Source organism: Tripterygium wilfordii, chromosome 22, assembly GCF_013401445.1.
Source record: "Tripterygium wilfordii isolate XIE 37 chromosome 22, ASM1340144v1, whole genome shotgun sequence".
NCBI lineage: Eukaryota > Viridiplantae > Streptophyta > Magnoliopsida > Celastrales > Celastraceae > Tripterygium > Tripterygium wilfordii.
In genome coordinates, this window is record NC_052253.1 from 7,269,401 (window position 1) to 7,293,224 (window position 23,824).

General features: G+C 36.5%; 2 protein-coding genes and 1 long non-coding RNA gene across 5 annotated transcripts; 2 read left to right on the forward strand and 1 right to left on the reverse strand.

Moving 5' to 3' along the window:
* LOC119991260 (alpha-L-fucosidase 2-like) lies at positions 1–7,065 on the forward strand. 3 transcript variants are annotated; one of them, XM_038837563.1, is made up of 10 exons: positions 1–563; positions 999–1,144; positions 1,390–2,270; positions 2,407–2,539; positions 3,741–3,899; positions 5,228–5,452; positions 5,536–5,637; positions 5,745–5,880; positions 6,141–6,336; positions 6,546–7,065. In XM_038837563.1, the coding sequence occupies exons 1-10, from the start codon at positions 338–340 to the stop codon at positions 6,871–6,873; spliced, it is 2,532 nt and encodes an 843-aa protein (XP_038693491.1). In that variant the 5' UTR covers positions 1–337; the 3' UTR covers positions 6,874–7,065. The 3 variants fall into 3 exon arrangements, with proteins under 3 accessions (XP_038693491.1, XP_038693492.1, XP_038693493.1); XM_038837564.1 differs by lacking the exon at positions 2,407–2,539 and having other exon boundaries at positions 3,725–3,899; XM_038837565.1 differs by lacking the exon at positions 2,407–2,539 and having other exon boundaries at positions 3,731–3,899.
* Positions 7,066–11,167: 4,102 nt separating this feature from the next.
* LOC119991262 (TIP41-like protein) lies at positions 11,168–15,945 on the reverse strand. Its single transcript, XM_038837568.1, has 8 exons — positions 15,791–15,945; positions 15,498–15,683; positions 14,602–14,692; positions 14,184–14,297; positions 14,017–14,076; positions 13,876–13,917; positions 13,172–13,300; positions 11,168–11,954 (listed from the first exon to the last, which is right to left on the reverse strand). Exons 1-8 carry the CDS (start codon positions 15,928–15,930, stop codon positions 11,844–11,846), a joined length of 873 nt encoding a protein of 290 aa, XP_038693496.1. The 5' UTR covers positions 15,931–15,945; the 3' UTR covers positions 11,168–11,843.
* Positions 15,946–21,146: 5,201 nt separating this feature from the next.
* LOC119991263 lies at positions 21,147–22,919 on the forward strand. The gene is made up of 3 exons (XR_005466196.1): positions 21,147–21,330; positions 21,445–21,520; positions 22,541–22,919. It is a non-coding gene; the product is annotated as an uncharacterized LOC119991263 (long non-coding RNA).
* The last annotated feature ends 905 nt before the right edge of the window (positions 22,920–23,824 follow it).

Genomic DNA, 23,824 nt, shown 5'->3' on the forward strand with positions numbered 1-23,824 from the left:
GATAGAACCAGTTGGTTGAACCCAATTTTGATCTCGCTTTACCATTTAAACCGTGAATCCAAAGATTTTCTGATTCAAGAATCAATCCGGTTTTCAAAACCTTGGATAAGGTAACACATGAGTTTATTGTATGTGTATGATTAGATTACATAGGCATAGCCAGATAGGGTAGGTGTCAACCTTAACACCCTTGTAGATGGAGTACCTACAGTAAGCAGTAGTCAGTACATTGTAGAACAGGAAAAAATTGTGGCCGGGATTATAGAACGGACTTCTCCTTCAAACCATCACAGTTCTAGAGCTTGAGCTTGTCCGCAATTTTACTCTTATTTGGTCTATGGAAGACGATCAGTGGGTTCTGGTTCGGCGACCAAAAGAGAAAGATTGGTGGAGTCCTCGTGCAGAGGACGCCGACTCTGAGAAGGACACAAAGAGGTCAAAGCCGTTGAAGGTCACGTTTACTGACCCTGCAAAGTACTGGACCGACGCGATACCAATAGGTTGTGGACGACTCGGAGCCATGGTCTGGGGCGGCGTTGGATCCGAAATTATCCAGCTCAACGGTAACTATTAGATCGAATGCCTCTTTGGATTACGTTATTGTTTTGTCGTTTGAATTAAGAGGCCGTTTGGTTGGTGAGAAAATGTCACCAAATATTTCATGGAATAAAGAAAAAATCTATTGTTATGTACCAATTACCTGGAAAGAAAAAAGGAATGAAGGATTAAGAGCACGCTTTACCCTTTCTTATGAAACACATGCATGATCATTACTCCCGTACCTGTTATTATTTTCCTCTTACTTTTGCATTCAAACATTCAAATGTAGGTGTGGTGCACACATGAATTCGGGAAAACACTTCCCATAAGAACTTTGGATGCTGCCAAGTTCAAATTATCACATCTCATGAACTCTGGAAAATACATCCCATGTTTCTGTCCATAGTTAAGAGCAAACAATTTCAAATTAACTGTTTTGGTATATTAATCTTTTGTAGAAGACACATTGTGGACTGGATCTCCGGGAAACTATACTAACCCAGAAGCTCCTGAGGCACTATCAGAAGTCAGAAAACTTGTTGATGATGGTCAATATGCTGAAGCTACGGAAGCGGCCATCAAATTGACTGCAAAACCTGCAGATGTAGGTTATATTTTTAAATAAAATCTTTGTGTATTAGTTATTTGTTTTTATAATCTTATGTACCTTCCCCCTTTGAGGCTATGAATATATGTGTGTGTGTCATTGGGGTGGTACATTTACCTGGCAGTCTGGTAACCATTGACATTCCATGTCCTTTGATTTCATTGTTTATGAATTCAATCTATGGAGAAAGCTTAAATGATATTTTGAACCTTCTGCTGACGAGTGTCTTTTTATGATTTAAGGTTTACCAACTTCTTGGTGATATCAAGCTAGAATTTGATGATTCCCATGTTGCTTATGGTAGAGACACGTATCACAGAGAGCTAAACTTGGATACTGCAACAGTACAAGTGAAGTATACTGTAGGCGAGGTAGAATTTCTGAGGGAACATTTTGCTTCGAGACCTGATAAAGTGATTGCTACAAAAATATCTGGAAGTAAATCAGGTTCTTTAACCTTTGCAGTATCTTTTGACTGCAAGTTAGATCACCACTCTTACATAAATGGGAAAACTAAGATTATAATGGAAGGGAGTTGCCCAGAAAAAAGGATACCGCCTACACTGAAGCCAAATGGCAATCCAAGGGGCATTCAGTTTTCTGCTGTTCTTGACATACAGATCAGCAAAGACAGAGGTGTGATTCGTGTTTTGGATGACAAGAAGTTGATAGTGGAAGGTTCAGATTGGGCTGTTCTACTTTTAGTGGCTTCGTCTTCTTTTGAAGGGTCATTCTCTCAGCCTTCAGAATCTCGAAAGGATCCTACATCAGACTGTCTCAGTGTGTTACAGTCGCTGATGAATCTGTCGTACTCTGATCTATATGCACGCCACTTAGATGACTATCAGAATCTTTTCCATCGTGTTTCACTGGTTCTCTCAACAAACTCCAAAAACATGACAAGAAATGTCTCTGCAGGAAGTACGAATTTTCCTGAAGGAAGTGAAGATTACACAGTTTCAACTGCTGAACGGATACAATCTTTTAAAAGAAACGAAGATCCATCTTTGGTCGAGCTTCTATTCCAGTTTGGCCGATATTTGCTTATTTCTTGTTCACGGCCTGGAACTCAGGTGGCCAACCTGCAGGGAATATGGAACAAGGATATTCAGCCAAAATGGGAGTATGCTTCTGTTCTCTTTATTTATTTCACTTTATCTACTAATATTTTTTCTCACTTCTGCTTTGACTTTCTATTAGGCTCCTTGATTGCCATATATCTGAGTCGTTACTGAACCTTTTTTACCCTCTTCTTTCAGTTGTGCTCCTCACTTAAACATCAATCTTGAAATGAATTATTGGCTTTCCCTGCCTTGCAACCTTCGCGAGTGCCAGGAGCCTTTATTTGATTTTATTGCTGCTCTATCAGTCAATGGAAAAAAGACTGCACATGTAAGGAATACTTCGTCTTCTACATGTTTAGAATTGTTTATTAACTATCGCGAATTCCTTTACAAAATTTTTGAGCTGCTGAAACTTTAAGAGGATATCCAGGGAGAAGAGTAAGTTCCTACTAAATCCTATAGCTCGTGTTCTTGAATGGAAAAACAGATATCTGATGTTAGGATTCAAATTAGTACTTGTGAAAAATTCATGAGCAAAGGCAATTTCGATATAAATGTTTTGGTTTTAGCATCTTAGGATTATATTTGAAACTAATGACAACAGTGAAGTAGTGAACACATCATGAAGACAACCCGGCGAATCATGTGGGAACAGAACAGTACATAGTGTCTGAACTGATGGACGACGTGCTTGAAGAAGAACTACAGAAATCCATGTTTGATAGATGATTAAAGCTGGTTTATTGGTTGTCTGACATCAATACAGAAGTTTTTTACTGTTTGGATTATTCTTGCAATCCTGAAGTATTTTGGAATATACCTACTCTCTATCGTAAAACAGTCATCCTACAAGTCTACAAAAGACATAGATAAGGAGAATTCTATGAGTTTTTTTTTTTTTCATATTTCAAACCATATTTGAGACAGTTTGTCTGTTATTGTTCTTCGTCGGTTTATTCAGCCATGTTGGTATTTAAAGTGGGCTGCTAATCTAACTTTCGATATGGTGCTTGAAGGGTGATTTTAGCATGACTATTGTAGGATTGTGCGAGACCAAATGATTGGCTGTAACTAAAAGAATCTTTTAATTTGTTTATAATAGTTTTTGATTGGTTATACGTGGTTTTTTCCCTTTGTGTTGATGAAGTTCTCCACCTAAAGTACTACGATTAGCTGGGAAAATAATAATATGTTTCATTCTTAACTTTTCATTTGAAAATGCATACGTGCTGTGTTCAAACATTGTATGGGTTCCTCTTTTCAGAATACTCAGGTTTCCCCTTAGCAGGGGCAATTGTTTCAAAACCAATGCTTTGATACCATACTTTTGTAGTTTTATTATAATAAGAACAATTCATTGCACATATCTGCAAGTTATTCTCTCATGACATGCCTGAAGCCAGCTACATCTCTTTCCAGCACCTTGTTAACTCGTTGATTTTGTGGATTATTTATGACCACTGTTTTCTCTATCTATTCTACTTGTCTTACTAAATGAGCAATTCTTATGCAGTCACAGATTGTTGCAGGTGAACTATGAAGCAAGTGGTTGGGTTGTGCATCATAAGTCTGATATATGGGCAAAATCGTCTGCAGATTATGGTGAGGTTCTGTGGGCTTTGTGGCCAATGGGTGGAGCATGGCTTTGCACCCATCTCTGGGAGCACTATACTTTTACATTAGAGAAGGTAAGATTCTGATTTCCCATATTTTATCTGAGCCTTGGAGCCCTTCCTCAGGTTTTGAACTAAATTGCGCTTTAGTTTAAATGCTAATAACAACAGGGAATAAGATACAAAAGTCCCATTTATTTGTGATTTCATGTCCTAAGTCATGAGATCATCATCTGCATATATTATCTCTGTCCATTTCCTAAACCTCGATTAAGTTCTAAGGCAAAGCAATTTTTATAGTTTTCAAGTGAGTCCTTTTTCTAGTGCAACTTAATTCAAGCTATATTTTTCCTCTCGAAATTGAACTTTAAATGTTATTTTTGTACTTTGCCTTACCATCAGTCCTTGTTGCTTTACTGTCCTACTTGAACATAGCCTATAGAGAGCTGGTTGTCATGGACCATGTTACAAGTGGAATATTCAGTAATTACACCATCTATCATTCTTTTATTTAAAATGAAAATGAAACAAATAAAAAGAAAATGAGTATAAAAAGGTGAGCAAAGTCAGCATTAGGTAGGCTAATGTTTGTGTATGAGTGGCAGTCCATTTGGTGGAGAGATTACTATTGATGGAAAGATCAGGTAGGCCAACATGTCTGAATTCAGGTACTGTTGGTTTGTGGTAGTTAAGTTGGTAGTGTAATCAACTTCGATTTTCCTTTCTCTTGGCTCTACTTAGCAAAGTATGTTTGAAACCTTAAACTGGGTGGACAGCGGGTAGGACATAATTATTTGAAGGATGTGCGTGCTTATAGACCAGTTCTCAAGCCTTTATGTTACTGCCTTAACCTTTTCCATCGGATAACGATTCTCATGCCTACACGGCTGAGAAATAGAAACAGCTAAAGTAAATCACCTGAAAAAGTAATTGAATGAAGTCCTTCCACATAACTGAACATGATACCTCGGTAATTTCTATCAGAAAACAAATTATATATGTTGGCCATGGGATCTTTGGTGCAAATTTACTTCAACTTCAATTTAGATGTTTCAGAAAACCTAATTGTTTAGTTGACTTCCTTTTAAAGTTTGAGTTTTGCCCATTCTTATTCACATAATTTAGACAAATTGAATGAATAAATTGCTGACTCGTGTCAAGTGTTAACATTAAAGATGAACAAATTGAATGGATAATGCTACTGAGGAATGTTGGGTTATGTGTCCAGAAGAAAATAGGTACCATAAAAATTCTTATTCCTTGGGTACATATGAGATCTACTTCATAGACCATCAGCAATTTTATTGTATATTTCTCTAAGAGAAGTACTATTTAGAAGTTGTTATGATATTGCTCGCATATGCTTGTATAAATTGAATGCTAATACTTTTCTATCCAATTAGGATTTTCTGAAAGATAAGGCATACCCTTTGTTGGAAGGATGTGCATCATTTTTGTTGGACTGGTTGATTGAAGGTCCCAGCGGATATCTGGAAACCAATCCATCAACTTCTCCAGAGCACGTGTTTATTGCTCCAGACGGTAAGCCTGCTTGTGTCAGCTACTCATCAACCATGGACATGTCAATCATAAAAGAAGTATTTTCTGCCATTGTTTCTGCTGCGGAGGTGAGTTGTGTTCTCATTAGTCAGCCTGGTTTTTTTTCATATTTTTTTTATCTCAACAATCTTACTAAATATTTGAAGAACAGGTTCTGGGAAAAATGGAGGATGCTCTCATTGGCAAAGTGTGTAAAGCTCAACAAAGGCTTTATCCTACCAAAATTGCTAAAGACGGTTCTATTATGGAATGGGTGAGTAGCTTGAATATAAATTCCCAGATTAAAGGTCTTATTTTTGTGTCTATTCAATGGAATTGTTGAACTTCATATGACCTAAGAATTCTGTTGTGCTAGGACAGGCACAAGATTTTGGGGACCCAGATGTGCATCATCGACATCTTTCCCACCTCTTTGGCCTGTTTCCTGGGCACACTATAACGGTTGAGAAGACTCCAGCCCTTTGTAAGGCCGCAGAGAATACACTCTACAAACGAGGTTTTTCTATTTTTGAGTGTCTATACTGCAATGTTTGACCGTTCGATATGTGTTCCCATCTGTGTGGTAAATTTGATGCACTACTATGTGCCTGGTCAGTTGTGGTTAAACATGCTCAAGAATTCATCTTAGTAATGCCTAGCCAGGCACAAACTTAGAAGCAATTTATCTTGAATGTTGTTTTACCTAGTACTTTTTTGCTTATAGTCGCAGGAACAATCAACTTTATTTTTCTTGCTTTTTTTATTATTGCAAAACAGGAGAGGATGGCCCCGGATGGTCAACCTCATGGAAAATTGCTTTATGGGCACGTCTACGCAGTAGCGAGCATGCATATCACATGGTTAAGCATTTGTTTAAATTGGTAGATCCAGATCATGAGGTAGCTTTTGAAGGTGGACTCTACAGCAACTTATTTGCAGCTCACCCTCCTTTTCAGATTGATGCCAACTTCGGGTAAGCACCATTTTCTATCTGTCATGCATCAAATTTATTTATCTACTGTTCTACAATAAGTTTAATTCCTGATTAAAAGAAATTCCTCTTTGAATATAAATGTAAATAGACATGAAACATGTTTAAAAATTGCATATCTTTACTGAATGTGATTATATAACACAGATTGCTGATTGACAGTGTTTTCTTTTGCTGCAAATTTTGGCCAGTTTTTCGGCAGCAATTGCAGAAATGCTTGTCCAAAGTACCTTGGAAGATATATTCATACTTCCTGCCCTTCCTAGGGAAAAATGGCCCAATGGATGCGTTAAAGGATTGAAGGCACGGGGCGGGTTGACAGTTTCCATATCTTGGAAAGAAGGAGACCTTCACGAAGTCGGTGTCTGGTCGAAGGACCACAAGTCCTCTAAAAGATTGCATTATAGAGGAACTATAGTGACTGCTAATATATCATCCGGTGGAGTTTACACTTTTGATAGTCAGTTAAAATGTGTAAACATGTACTCTCTTGCTGAAGTCTCTTTTCCTTCAATGTGAATAATTTTGGGTTTTTGGACTGCCCGGGTGTAGTTTTCCACAAATCTGTTAAAGTAAACTGAATTCCCACCTACTTGATGTATATGCCCCAATAAGTTCCTGTAGATTCTGTTTATTAAAGCTCAAGAAGAGTAAATTTATATGTACTGTGCAAATTTGGTTGAAGTTTCTGTTCTGAAAATATTGTAAGTGCACAAATCGCACAGATCATAAGATGATAAGTGAGGTATTGATCCCGTGAGAATTGATTATGATTAACCTTAAACTCTAGTTGGACAACCGTACGTACAATGATTGCATAGGTCCTACTCTTATATTCATATGACATTTAAGGTGAGAAGCACAATCATAAAGACTCAAACATAGCATAGAAATTTCAGACAAACAAGCCAAATTGATTGACTTGAATAGAATCAGTCGGGCCTACATTAGAATACTAGTTAACACTGTTTAGCCACTCATAATCATTGAAAACATACTATCGAAATGGAGAAGAAAACACCCATAACCCAGGAGAATCTCTTTCTTCTTCCTCCTCAATGCCCTTGGCGGCTAGCCTCCATTCCGCCAAAAGAGAGCTCCTTCAAATAATGTAATGAATCTCTTTATACCTCCTAAACTATCCCAAGTCGTTTTCCTTGCAAGATCCTATCATTTTGGGTTGGACCCATTTATTTTTAGTCATTTCCTTCAAAAAAATCACGATCTGGAAAAGTCGCTCAAGCTACTAGGCGTCGGGTGATTTCAACGGCATCTCAACATCATGCTCGTGTTTGAAGAGTCGCTTGAGTGAAGAGGCCCCGGATGTCATTCCGTCTTCTCAGCATCCCAATTGCTCGATCGAAAATTTGCCTGATATGAAAAGTCGCTCTAGCGACTACACTGCACAGTCTTTACAGAATAATTAATTTCCCGCACTTTCACTTGTTAAATATATATTTATAGAGTTATGAGTATATTTGACGAGGAATTCTTACATAAAGGTCTAAAGGAATGGTGTAAAATAAGGGTGAGATGACAAGTGGAACACACAGTTATAGTGGAAAATTGAAACAACGTTTGAATAGATAAGATGATATTAAGAAACAATTATTCATGGTTTATGATTAGAATAGAGCCTTCATTATTTGGAGTTTAGTTTAATTTCTTAATTCGTATAGTGGAAGTCTACGAGTTTACCTAGTGCAATGCTCGAAGGGTATTATGCATGCCAGTACTATGAGTTCCTATAAAAAAAATAAAAAAAGATGACAGAGTTACAACCTTAAAAAATTAAGTGAAAGAATGGCTATATATTAAAAATAAAAAAGTGAGGAAATTGGTTATTTTCTCAAGTGTTAATTAGCAATAGGCTTTTGAAATCAAACTTTTATTCCAATAAATCCATTCTAATTTTTTTCAACCTATAAGATATATAAGTGGATAAGATTTATTATATTACGGATAAATTATTTAAAATATATTTGTTATTGACCATACTACCCCCAACTATTGTTTTACTTCTAAATTTCAACAATTAATTATGTTTTCTGACGTCAGTGTGATTGGACAGACAAAACTCCCTTGTTTGAGATCCGATTGAGAAGATTTTTATGGCATTCGAAAGAAAACTCAAAGACCCATATAATTGTGTCTAATACATTTTAAATGTCAAATTGAGTCTCAAAGTTTGCGCATCGGATGTTTGTTGATGACAGTGTGTTCGGACAGTCATAATTTACTCGTTGGAGTTCTGATTGAGACTATTTTATGGCATTCAAAAGAAGACTCTAAGAACCACATAATTATATCTATTATATATTTCAAGATTCGAACATTTTAGATGTCAAATTGTGGCTCAAAGTTTATACATCGGAGCTGTATTTTTGACGTCAGTGTGTTTGGACAGCCATAACTCACACATTTGAGATCGGATTGAGATTATTTTTAAGACGTTCAAAAGAAAACTCTAAGACCCAAAGAATTGTGTCTAATACATTTTTGAAGATTCAAACGTTTTGATGTCAAATTAAGGCATAACGTTTGTGCATCAGATTGTGAATCGTATAGACATAAATTTATCTGCATTATCTGTTATGGTTTTGTTATGATTAATATGTATTAAAATTTATTTGCAATAAATTTATCTACATTAAACACAGGGGCGGCCCTGGGCCTGGGCGAGCTGGGCCCTCGTCCAGGGCTCCCAATTTTTTAGGGCCCCAAATTTTGAAAATTTTTAGTTATAGTTTTATTGGATAGTTTATTTTAAAACCAATCTCTGCCTATTTTAAAGCCCATAAATATTACTTATAAAGCTCAAAAAGAATTGAGAATTAAAACAAACTAATAAAAGTAGGGGCTCAACCCAATTAGAAAGTAAGAAAGATCACTTTAGGTTTTAGACTTTAGAAGTTAGACCAATCCATAAAGAAATTAAGAAAAAAAAAATCAAAAGCCTCTTCAAAAATAAAAAGACTTTTTGAAGTGTGACATTTTTTAATTTTTATGATATTGATGGAAGAGATTTAGCTTTCGAATTCAAAGTTTTGTGTAACATTTTACCTAAAGAAATAAAAAAGTCTATTGAAATACTAAATCATTCGCAAACAATGGATGGTGATTTTTCAAATGTTTGGATTGTATATAGAATATTGTCAAACTTTTAAGAACTATATGATAATAACGAGAAAAAAAATTAAGGGGCCCCTTTTTTAGAGTTTGCCCAGGGCCCCCATAAACTCAAGTACGCCACTGATTAAACGTTGCAAATAAATTATATAGCGCACATAAATTATATACACTACAGATAAATTATATGCTCTATAGATAAATAGTTTTTATGTACTGCATAAAAATTATATGGATTGCAAAAAAATTATATGCAGTGTAGATAAATTATATGCTTTACAGGTAAATTTATATGCAATGCTGCTTGGTCTCTTCTACGTTGGACATAAGATATCTGAATTCTGACCGCTTGGGATAGGATTGTTTGAATTGTTGATGATGTGTGTGTTCAAGTGTGTCAGAACTGACTGTCAGTCCAAAGATTTTGACATGGGATTGCACCAAATCTGATCTGTCACCAAACACGTTGTGTGCAGTTTGAGAACACAAAATTGTTGGTTCGAGATTGCCTTGTGAAAAAAAAGACTTAAAATTTACCTTATGCCAAATGAGAAAAGTAGGAGATAGAAGACATGTCAAAATGAAAGTACTTCTATTAATGAAATGAAAAAGAAACAACACATCGTTGGAATGCATTGAGATCTTAAACTGAGAATACATCCTTGAATGTATTGAGGGGTGTGTTTTCCTATTGTTTTATGTTGATGATATGCTAATAGCATTGAAGAGCATGAGGGAAATTCATAAGCTTGTTATAGAGAATTTGATATGAAGGATTTGGGGGCATCCAAGAAGATTTTGGCGATGGAAATTGTCAAAGACAGAAAGCGAGGTAAGTTGTTTGTGTCTCAGTACAATTATCTTCGGAGAATTGTTGATAAATTTTGTATGTCAGAATCGAAAGTGGTTGAAACATCACTTGCAAGTCATTTCAAATTGTCAAAAGAGCAGTCTTTTAAAACTGAATTTGAAACATCTTCAGAGTGATGGGGATCATGGTGAAGGTCCTGGTCATGTCCCTTCTTCACGGTGAATATGAGAGTACTGGGACCATACAACTTGCTCCACTCTCCTAGTAAATAGGCCTCATGTAGACTGTTGAGGGAAAGATGCTAGTAGTTATCATTTTATTATTGCTACTGTTTGCTTGAACGTACGAATGTTTCTTCTTACTCAAAGTGCATGACGAATGTGGTTTTGGTCTTTGATTGTCGTGCAATTGCAGAAAATGTGTCTTGAGACATTTTAGGAATGTAGGCCACAAACTCTGAAATCTCCTCTTACATACTTATCTAGCTAAAATCTCAAATCTCATTCTTTAGCTAACAAACTATTTTAAAATAAAATAAAACAATTTTGACAATTAATCCCTTGATTTTAGCCTTTCGGACAACCCATTTCAAACAGCCCTGATTTTCAGCAACTAAACCCCTGGATTTCAACTCAAAAAATACTAGAATATCTATAAAATGAACAATAGTTAATATAAAATATCATTGTCACGTGTCCACTAGTAATTGGATGTTCTTTGCTATTGGTGGTCTCATGGCGCCACATGTCAACAAGTGATCGGAGGTCACTTTTGGTACAAACAATGTCCCTAAAACATAAAACGACCCGTTTGAAGCCCTACATCGTGAAAAGATGGTGGGGCCCTAGTTCTGCTCAGAACGCCGTTTCACTTCAACCATTCAAATTTCATCAAATTCGGATAATGTGACAGATTTCAATCCTACTAACTGGTATTATTGTAAATAAAGCCAACTACACTAACTAGTCATATATAGGAAAGCAAATCAATCACTTAATATAAACAATCTTAAATGACTCTTCTAAGCAGACATATCGTGCACTTCACGGCTCCAAACCAGCCTCCCTTTTATCAGCTTGTGAAGCCGGCCCCGGTGCCTAGACCATGGAATGCCCATCTGTCTTGGCACCATGTAGCATAGCTCAACCAGCCCGGTTATATGCATTCTCGGTTGACGCTCCTGGACCTCATTACACGGCTCTAGCTTGAGCTTGAATATCCGTCTATAAGTCATTTCCATCAGGACAAATCACAATTCCTCTCTTTCAGGCGTGCAGCTGCCGTAGCTTCCTAGGCTCCACAATTTTCTATGGAGATCAAATGAAACAGGGGGAAAAAAAAAAGGACATCTTACAGAAATCTATGAAACATTTTGCACATTTGTTAATTTTCTCCATCCCAAATAAACTAGCAAATTATAGCTTGCTACAGTGACTTGGCAAATACGGGAACAAAAATCTATATATCTATTAACAAAATCATCATAAAGAAATAGACATAGTAATAGTTTGAAACTTTGAATCCTTGTGCAAGAGCATAATTTATAGCTTTATTGATTACCAAGGACCTTAAGCTTTTGGGTCCTATTCATGATGACAGCAAGCCTCTGGATGATGGTGCTAGGATCACTATATGAAGCAGAATCAACGGGATAACCTTTCTGCAACACCACATAATCAGCCTCATCAATACATCAAGTACAGAAAAATCATCCGGTGCCAAAATTAGACAGAGAAAATACTTTCAGTTTAGTGGATCAAAAAAATGAAGAAAATAGCATTATTATACTATTCAGAAAACAAAACGATAAGAATAGTCCAAGAATTAGCCACTAATCACCCTGCACTGAATTTAACAAATCAATAGCCCAAGCATTTTCATTTCCTCTTTTCTTTCCTAGTCAAAGACCCGCATGACCACCCCTCTACTGGTGGGACGCAAAGGAAGGGAGTCGAGGACTACGTGACTTTTTCTCAATTAACTAAGAGATGAAGTGGAAATTTTAAACACAACACAACCGTTGCCCCACTTCCCCACCCCCAAAGAAAAAGAATAAAGTTCACAAACAACCCAACTCTCCCCACTCCCCAACCTATGATAATCATCATCATCAAAGTCTTTATCCAAAAAGTTTGGGGTTGGCTTCCCAACCTATGATATGAAGTAAACAAAAAAAAATAAAATACAAACAACTGGACCATCCCAATCCTCTCACCCAAAGAAAAAGGGTAAGGTACAATAGGAGTAACAGTGTGGATCTTAACCAACTATTAGGTGCTTTGGTGGTTATTATAGTCAGAGCATCTCAATTGAATAGGTTTTTGACAGGAGATTCTAGTTTGTTGGAGTTGTAAATTTTTATACTTCAATGAAGAATTCAGAAGTTTGCTCACTAAAATGAATGTGTGTGGGCCTCTCTCTCTCTCTCTCTCTCTCTCTCTCTCTCTTTCACACACACACACACACATATTTTTGCTCCATTCTCTTATATTCTCAAAGACCTAAAGGGGAGAGTGACAACACACTGACAAATTAGAAGTTCACTGGTACTAAAATTATTTCTTTTACCTTAAAAGCCGTAAAACGACTTACCTTACACTTACAGTTATTTTCTCTGAATTCATTTTACAGAACTTTCAACCTCAAAACTCATGCCTCTTCCAAACCATGATCCAGAGTAACATGTGAAGGTAGGTTACTTGAATATGTAAGGAATATGTGTTAAAACTTTCAGGAATGAGATGAAAGAAATAAAACTTACGCCTATGGCCCTTTCACATGCAAAGAACAATAAAACTGCTGGAGTGTGTTGTAAGCACCTACGCACACCAGCAATATTTTTACATGTACAGAGAGAGAGAGAGAGAGAGAGATTACAGCAGACAATGCTTGAAAGGTAGTTTCTCTCCAGCAGCTTTCCCGAAGAATGATAGGGCTCTCACTTTCACCAAAAATGCAGTGCATACGAGTATCCCTCAATCTCATCAAGACCCCATCAACTCTGAGCTGAAGACAAAGAACAGCGTATCAGTGGCTAAGATTGGAAATGAAGGGGCACATAATAACAATGAATAAAAGATATCAACAAATGAAGTTTGCCCAGATTGTAGGTGTCGCCTTTTCTAAGGAGTTGAAGGCGTTCTTACGCCACCCAAGTGATATTGTACTCTAAAATTCAGGGAAAATATTTATTGATACCCAAAAAAAAAAAGAGCATGTTCTCAGTTGAAACTTTTGAGTTCCCAAATATCCTTGTCATTTGTCAACAACCATGATGAATAGATCACATTCACCATAGGGAATAATCCAATGGCTCCCATCTTACACTGAGGTAAAAAAGGTAAACAACTCCCGCACAAGGCTCTTGCAATGGGCGGGGTTCGGGACAGGCAGGATTTACACAGACCTTACCCCGCATAATATGTGGAGAGACAGTTTCCAGGAATTGAACCTGTGATTTCTAGGTTGCATCTCATTAACTCTACCACTTGGTTACATGCTCGTCTGTGACTAAAAAATATTTTTTAACATAAAACTTATGTTCGTAAATTACATAGGAAAATCAAGGAAAAATTACTCACCCAGAACCGCAAGAGAAGAAACCAAGAACTTGGCATGACTCTCTACAACATCAAATTGTTATGCATCAAAATAAAACTCATAAGGAATTTTAAATCCATGCAGGACAAAACTAGGTAAAGATTCAAGTATTCAATATTTACCACTTTCACAGTTAAAAGTGACACTCCATTATCAGCCAGTTCATCTTCATACAACACTACCTGTAAAGTTGAGCAAATGAATTCTATATTTCTATCACAGTGGACACGTTACGAAGTACAGAAAGGTCTCCATGGAACACATTGCAATAATAATCCAAGGTGCAAACCTCATCACAAAATAAAATAGGCTCCTTTGATGCCAGTGAAACTACGTCAATTTGCTCCTTGCAGTCCTCCCAACAGAGGTTGCAGCTTTGCTCCAAGAGTTCTCCACTTTCTTTCTATTTACAAAACCAAGTATGCTAATGCCATTGTAATAGTTAATCCGGTAGTACAAACAAAATATAAAAATCTACATAAAGAAACATATATTTTTCTACTCAATGAGAAAGTAATCTTCCCGCATATCTAACAATGTGACACCAGGAAAAAAAAAAGAGTGTATCTTGCCGAACGGGAATGCGACATCATATAACAATGTAACTCTAAAATTACGGCAACTGCATAGCCAATACAATACGGAAGGGAACGCAATTCTAAAGTTAAAAATGTCACTAGTTAGTAGAGAGGGCAGAACTACAAAACCTTCTTAGCCTCTACTTCAATTGTTTCACTTCCATGATATGGAGTTGTGAACGTGTAGTCGTAATCTAGTATCACCTGCTGAAAGGGTTTGCTGCAAATTTGCATTGGCACTGTGAGACCCAAGAATTATCTCTTTTAATGTGAGACCCAATAATTATCTCTTTTAATCAGTACAAACTACCATATCAATTATTATCAATTTATCCACGGGAATCAAACTCAAGATCAATTACATGCTATTGGAGGCACACACTGCCTATAGAGTGTAAAATATGCATAGAGGCATTGCAATAGTGAGGCAAAGAAACCAATATGAAGCAAAAAAGTGTTCAATGATAAATTTCCTGAACGCCCAAAACTTTTTATGCTAATGACGACATAGATTAATAATGGAGATTGAATCTATTTATAGAGCAATTAATAGGAACATTTTAATGAATGGGCCAGCCATATGTGGGATATGGGAGTCTTTTATAGTGATCTATGAGTCTACATCCAACATGTTGAATGTAAAAACTTAAAGACACCGAAAAAAAAACCCCAATTTTAAGTTAGATTGTCACGGGTTTGGTGTAACACTTCATACTAACCAGAACATATTAAAACAGAGGAACTTATCAAGTTTCATTAATAATTAGGAATTTTATGATTGCAGCCCCATTTGAAGGTATTTCTGCATTTCATTTGAATTACAAGAAGAATTGGATGGTGCAACACTAATAGGTATGGATGGAAGTCATCTATTTTGTCACACTTCAAAGAAACATCGAAGACCCCAAGTAGAAAACCCGATGCAATTACAAGCTTTGAAAATATTCTTAAGATTTGAAACAGAAGAAAAGTCCTCACAAGCAAAGTAACAACTCCCAGAGAAGATTATGTACAGAGGACATTACCTCCTAAATTTCCATTGAGCGGCAGCAGGAACTTCAACTGGAGGCAGAGCTTCCTGCTTCCAACCAGCTAGAGCATCAAACGCGTTGAAGTGTATCTTGATGCTGCTATTCATGTGTTTAAGTTCTAAGCAACTGTCCCCAAACACCATTTCTGGTAGATGAGACGTTCCTAGCTTCTGCTCCCACCTAACAACCCACACCATGCCCCAAAAATCATTCAATTTTAATCAGAAGACAAGTTCTTATATAAATGTACCGAATTTGTGACAGAAGACAGAGCGGACGAGAATTACTGTTCAACAGGGGAGGATTTGAGTATTGAGAGCTTCCGGGACTCGATTTCCCACCCACGGATGCGAATGCCATGGCGTCCATCGTCCAATAATTCGGCACCGGCAACTTTTAGATCCTTGTAGCCCACCTCCACCTCCATTGATCGACTATTTTGCAAGTTAATCGTATGTGTCGTCTTGGTGCTGCTGTTACTTTTTCTCTCCGACTTCGGATCCGAATTTATCCAGTCTGGGTTGGGTTGATCCAAAACCCTTCGACAATCCAAATTTGAAGTACGAAAAGGAATATTTTACTGGTCCCGTCATGTGAAAAACGGGACCAAAAATCGTGCATCTATAAATGTTAGATGCATCTATAAACCATTAAATACATGAAGTTAACTTTGATCAATGTCATGTGTCAATTAAATATGTGAACGGATTTAGAATACCGACGGGACAGTAAACTATCCCTACGAAAAGTGTTACGAAATAATGCTTTAAGGATAAAACATTGTGATTTAACAGAATTTATCAATTGGGATTATTTCCGTATACCAATTAGGCTTGGCTTTTTGCCTATTTTCAGTGTCAGTTAGATTTGAGGGACAAAACAGGTATTTTAAAGACAATTTTAAGACCAAAAAAAATTAGGGACGAAATTGAAACCTGTGATATAATTAAGGGACGAAATGTGTATTTTTGTCAAATTTGAAATGAAATGGAATGTTAGAGCATATTCAACCTGGTACTTCAAATAGAGTATAGATTTCCCCTATTTTAAGTTAAAAAACTATTTTCCGTTATGAGATTTTTAACATCCTTCCAATCACATATCCATTTTTAACATCACATCAAATATTTCGATATTTTTTGGCATAACTACCTTTAATTACATTCAACTCTAATTTATTCTAACAAATGCACCTAATTTTTATTAACATAATTTTAATAATTAATTTAAAAATAAGAAAAAAAATATTTATTTATTTATTTATTTTGAAATTATTTTTTACCACTTGATATTGGAAATTAGTGAATTTTCATTTTATAGGCCATAAGAGGGGGCTACAATTTTCGATAGTTGAAAATACATAGAATTTTTAAATATTAACCATTGGTTTAACTTTAATCCAACGACTTAGATTGGTTGGGTGGGTTTGAGGGGTTTCGAGAAGCGTGTTGCTTCATTCTCTGCCATAGGATTGCAACGATTGCTTCAGGAGAGGGAGGGGGCTACAATTGGAACGATTGCTTCAGTATGGTGTTTGCCTATTCACCATACTCTTCTCCCCCAAGAAGATGGGCAAGGGCAAAGGCGATTTGCATCTGCATGATAGGATTTTACTACCACACAGTTATAGCAAGAAACAAGAATATAGATAAGAGAACAACGAGATCACTTCGAGGGGATCTGCCTCCAATATGCCAAAGGCAAAATATCATTCATAATCCGTCCAAAACAACTAGGGCAACCCTATTTAACCTCTGAGGGCCTTTAGGAAAATATTCAAAAGAAATAAATAAGTAAGATAATAGAACTACTAAAATTAATTTTGGAATTCTATCATTCCCCCACTCTCAATCAAGCCTTGTCCCCATGGTTGATAAGAAATTCTGGGAAACGCTCTCCATCGATTTGTAAAATTCCGATGTAGCATCTTCAAAGAGGTAGATTGGCCCATTGAACCAGCACCTTGGTCACAGCATGATTCTTGTATTTGACCATCTTTCACTCCAAAATAGCTTGCGAATAAAACCTTATTTCTCCATTTGAAGTGATATCTGGTAAATGCTGTTGCGCCAAAGTATGCTCTCTAAGTTCCTTCTTTAAACAAGACACATGGAAAACAGGGTGAACCTTAGCTTCAGTGGGTAAGGCAAGTAGATAAGCAACTGAACCAACACGTTTGAGAACTTGATAAGGTCCATATTAAAACCGTGGAGATAATTTTGTGGAAGCTCGAATATTCATAAAAGCTTGCCGGTAAGGTTGGACTTGGAGGCGAAGAAATACCTAGTCACCCACTTCAAAGTTCCTTTCACTGTGATGCTTGTCAGCTTGTTGTTTCATTCTAGCTTGGGAATCCTGCACATTACATTTGAGGGTTAATAGCACGTGACCCCTATCATATAGAGCACGATCCACCTAATGCACATTTGAGGAACCTTGAAGATAAGTCGGAAGTACTGGGGGGAGCACGACCATATACAGCTTCAAATGGAGTGAGCTTTGTTCCTGAGTGGTATGTAGTATTATACCACCATTCTGCCCAAGGGAGCCAGCGCACCCATTCTTTCGGACGCTCGCTAGTGAAACAACGTAAATAATTCTCCAAGCATCTATTAACAACCTCTGTCTGGCCGTTCGTCTAGGGATGGTAAGATGTGCTCAAATTCAAGTGAGTTCCCTGTAGGCGAAAAAGCTCTTTCCAAAAATTACCAATAAACACCTTCCCTCCGTCACTAACTATGGATTTCGGTAGCCCATGCAACGACTTATGCAACAATCGACGCTGTATACGGATGGGATATTGGGCAAAAATGTGCATATTTCGTTAGGCGATCAACTACTACAAAAATTATAGTCTTCCCCTGTGATGTTGGTAACAATGGTGTATCTTAGGGGGTTGTAACTTGCATTGGGGAGTTTCGACTCCCCCTTGGTTCAAATCCAACTGTCATGGGTAGTTGGAAACCCCTCCCTTAGAGTGGTTGACCCATCTTGGTTGTCCACTACAAGTGCACCATGGCTAGCCAATTTACTAACAATAACTCTAGTTTTTCAATTCTTGTTATCGTTCTCTTTTCTAACACCAAAACCAAATTTTTTCGAGTAAGCTTTCCAAAACTGAAATGCACAATCTACTGTGTCAAACTCCATACCTATCCTAGGTATCCAATCTTTCTCCTCATCTATAATTGGAGGACTATCATCAAAAGTGCCAATAGAACTATCCATGCTAAAAAAATTCCTGAAAAAAGACGATCAAACAAAAAAATGTGTGGTTAAATATTGTACAACACATTCAATAGTTCAGAGTATAAGCCAATTAATTCATGTAGTTCTGTGTTTTTCTATGCACACTTGTTTGTAGAATCAATTGTGTGGCTTTGATATGCAGGGGAAAAAACAGAGAACATTTATCTCTACACTGAGCTATTAAAACTCATGGCTCTAGGTCATATGATCAATCCAAGGTCAACATTGTAGAAAAATAATATGGACATTACCCAGAGGTTGGGAATGCCCTATTCTAGTCGGAGTTTTAGTCGGAACAACCAGAATATCACTCACGACATATTTCTTTTCCACCTCAACATCAATGCCATTGGCACATCTAATTAGGTACGACTAAACAACAACAAGAACTACTACATATTGCATAACAAGAAAATGGCAAGCCCTAAATCAAACAATTTTCATAAAAATGAGGGTTAAAAATAGTGACTTACAGAAAATGTAAAATCGTGTGAAAAAATTTCTATGTCAAGCCCGTACGTGGAAGAATAAGAGACGAATCAACATTTGTTGTTAGCTTAGCATCAACCATTCCTCCATGGAAAAGGTGGTGCGTAGGTATATTTCAAAATTTTGGGAACTCATTGGGCGGGTAGGGGGATAAATTTTAGTCTTTAAAAAAATTAAAATTAATTAATTTCACTTAAATAAATCACAGTCGTCATATCTATTTTAAAGGATCGGACAACTATGAATGTGAGCTGGTTCGAATCCAATTAAGATACACCACTCTCTTTTGAAATCTTACAAAATATTCTCATAACCCTTGTAATGAATAAATATAAACTAAGGCTTAATTAATCTCTTAGTCAAATAAACAACCAAAGTAATTAACTTAATTCCACATTATACCATTATGCAATCTTCATGAAATACTCAATTTCTCTTTCATTAGAACTCTGATTGAAAAATTATAAAATTCTATAGAAACTAGACACTCGTAGCTTTTTGTACATATATGAGTTGCACGTTGATTCATCCTAAGATGCTTTCAATAATTCTTTCTTTTCAGTGCTTCCACACAATCTTTTTCTAGCATTTTACTTGTTGTATATTCACACCCCTTCTCCCTAATCATGTCCATATATAACTACTATATATTTATATCCATAGTTTAAATGGATCCATTTTTTTTTGTTTTCGAGTTATGTATAATATATTATATACTTATTTAGTATATAGTTTTATACCATATTTAAATATATTTTTTCATTAATTTATCGTGTATAATAAATCAATGGTTCGATCTTCATCGTATTGTTTGAACCTCGAAAATCTTGAACCTTCAACCTACGTTTGATGCACGGTTTGGTTCTGAAAACTATGTCATGTAGGTAACAATTTGCCTATTGAAGGGTTCTATGATTCGGATTGGACAGCTTGCGTGGATACAGGAAGATCAGTTAGTGACTATTGCATCAAGCTGGGTAAAGCCTTAATAGCCTAAAAATCTAATGACCACTTCAAAATCTTCAAAGTTTTCTTTTCACCCTTGAAACAAAATCCATGTTGATCAAGAATCCAAAATGAATTAGATTTCTCGAGTTTTGGCTGCTTAACTTTTGAAAAGATTCTCTCAACACATCATCATGTGTCTTGATCCTTATCGATCCAAACTCGACCACCTTACCAAATTTATGATTTTCAAGTAACACTTGACCTCTGTCAATCTCCTTGTAGTTTTCGAACTAACCTTGATTAGGTTTCATGTAGGATGAACATCTTGGTCCAAAATCTACTATTTGTCCAAATTCTTTTTTGTAACAACCTGGACATTAGAACTCTCATAACCCTCTTGTTCAACTATAGCCGCATCACCAGTACCATCTTTTGGTTTCTTTTCCTTTATGCTTTCTCTTGGGATAAAGTCTCCGAAAGTGACCCTCCTCGTGACAATAGAAAAAACTTCACTTTCTTGCCACCTTTAGACTTATAGACTCCCCTTTTACCTTTCTTTCAATTTTTGTGTGCTAGACCTTTCTCTAACAATCAAACCTTCACCAATCTGTTCATTGATTTCACTCTTCTGATTTTTTTCTTTGGAGTTTAGGACACCTACAACATCCTCTAGAGTAATCGTTCCATGTTTCAAAAATGTCTACAAACGTCTCATGGGACTTAGACAATGAATGTATCAATACGAAAGCTTTATCCTCAACCTCATACATGAATTTAAGTCCTAAAAAAATAAATAAATAAAAATAAAAAGAATAAAAAGGGCTTTGTTATGAAAAGAGTAAGATTGTGGGGGTAAAAAGAATTATTAGAAGGGCAAAAAGAATATTTGAGATCAAATAAATAAAAGGATAAATAAATTATTTTAAAACAAATAAAAAAAACATAAGAATGAGTGAAGGCGCAGACCTTCACCTGAAAAGCAGTTTTAAAAAAAAATTGAAGAAGCCAAAAGGCTTCTTTTCCTCCCCACACTCCACCCACTCGGTAGCTCCACTCTGGCGAACTTTTCGGCCGGCCAAGGCTTTATTTGGTTGGAGTCTACACCCCACTTCATTGGCTTATAGAAAGAGAAGGGATTAAGGTAAGTCTTTAAACCTAGGGTTTATGGATTAAATGGGTCATGAGGTTTTGATTCAAATTGAGTTTTTCTTTACCTAATAGCTCAAATTATACTCTAATCATGTTCTACTGCTAGGTTCAAGTGTGAGTTGTGAATCAATCCCAGAGTAGAGTTTGATTTCTTCATTTGGTGCCACTAAACTAGTTTCAAGGTAAGATTTATTGTCTCAAATTGTTCTAATTAAGGTTGGGTTGACATGATAAATAATATATGGTGGGATTAGATTATTTAATCTTTGAATTTAAAGTAGAATGTGGATTTCTAAGAAATGGGTTGGATTTTAGAGTATGGATGTGAGACTTGAGTGATTGGTGAATATGAAAATATTGATGGAGCTTATTTCATTGAATAGGTTAGTGAATTTGCATGGAGTATACGTTGCTTTTGTGGTAAGAACTTCCAATTTGCTTTGATGTAGGGATTTTCCCCATTTTTGTTGGATTCTTCAAATTTCGTAAAAGTGCCTTGAATTTCCTTCTCTTGGTTATCGCATATTATTTGTTTGGTTTGGTAAGTTCATTTGGGCTACTCTTTGTTTGTTCCAAAAAGAGCCGAACCCCTATTTTATTCATGATATTTGCTATATCTATAATTGATTATTCATTGTACATTAAACCTTGGAAATGTCAAGCTTGATTGACATGTCTCAAATGCTATTCATGAAATGTTTATGTATGTGGACATTGGATTCTTTTTGTGCATTATTTAGCGGCATAATGAATCACCGGGTATGGAATCGGGTGTTTCACGTTAGGTGTTGGTGGATTGGAGGTTTTATGTGATATTGGGCCAAAAGAGTTCCCTGTGAATGGGGGTCTCTTGTGCGGATATATGTAATAATGGACTCAAAAGGGTGCCTTGTGATTGGGACTCTTTAGAGGATATTAGGACATGAGGTTCCCTGTGATTGGGACTCTTGTGCCTGATATTTGACGTTCTTGAGCATTTACTGGTGTTCTGGATATATGGTGCTTGTAAATGCTCGAGAATGATGAGATATTGATGGTTGATCATTGGAGGTGAGTTTGGAGGTTCGGATGGGTGGATCGGGTGCATATTTTCTCATTGACATGTTGCTGCATTTACCTTCTTGAAACTTTAGCCTTTATTTATATTCTATTTATATCCCTACTGGGCATTCGGCTCATACCCTTTTTTCTTATCCTTTTAGGTGAGTTTGCTTCTGATGTAGGTCCTCCAGATCAGCAGGAGAGGGCGTGATCGTGGTGGCCTGGGTGGATGATTGACTTATGTTTTAGACTTTGGATGTTTGTTATTTGATTTGGATATATATATATATGTATTATGAGATTGTTTCTCTGGATTTATGTTGGAGGACCAGGAGGCTGCTTGGGATCATTAGGACTGCTGTGTCAAGTAGTATGGAGGTGGTTGTGGGCCCTGAGGGTCTTGGTTTCGATTGTTTTGGATTATGTTTGGATATTATGTTATCCTTGGATTTCTGTCTACGTGCAGAGTGACATTCTTCAATTTATGGGGAGATGCTGTCCAATTTTCTGCTTGATTATTATAAGTTTCTATGTTTGTTATGTCATTTCCTCATTCTCCTCACGACAAAACACATCTTGTTGAACTTGTCAATATGATCTTGCAGTTCTTTATCCTCTATCATCTTGAACGTAAAAAACTTTACCTTGAGGGACAATCTGTTTGATAGATTCTTGGTCATGTACAAAGTTTCAAGTCTGAGTCATATCTCAGTTGCCGACTTCTTCTTAGGCACCTCTCTTAACACCTTATCACTAAGATTGAGAATCAAGGTATTGTACGCCTGCTTGAGCACCTCCTCCTTTTTCTCATCATCCATAGTGGTGGGTCATTTTGATTCGCCACCAAGTATTGTATCAAGACCAAGGTTCCCTAGATGAGATAACACCTTCATCTTCCATAACCCAAAATCATTTGACCCATCAAACTTCTCAATCTCTACTTTCAAAGAAAGATTCGTCATCTCAAAACATTTTACGAACACCTAGAGTGCACTAACATAAACTCCAACAACTCGTAGACAAACCCTCCCCAAATCAACCACAACAACCTAGCAACTAAGCTCCAATACCAATTTCTAGTGAAATGAACCCACACGAGCACATATTTGATATACACAAGCTAATCAGATCAAGCACACACGAGAACCCAAACAAGTATAACAACGAAATAGAGAATAAAGAAAGAAGAACACCACATAATTTACCCTGGTTCTGACCACATAATTTACCCTGGTTCTAACTCAATACGAGATCCTACGTCCAGGAATGGTGTTTTTCAGTCTACTATGAATTTACAAGAGATTACAAGATGAGTTTACAAGGAGTTCTATCTCTTTCTCTCTTTCGCAAACTATGACAGATATCAATTTTACAGGATTTTTATACAGTTTCCAACCCTAATTCGAATTGTATTAACGTCAGTTTTTTATTCCGCTCGAGCGGTC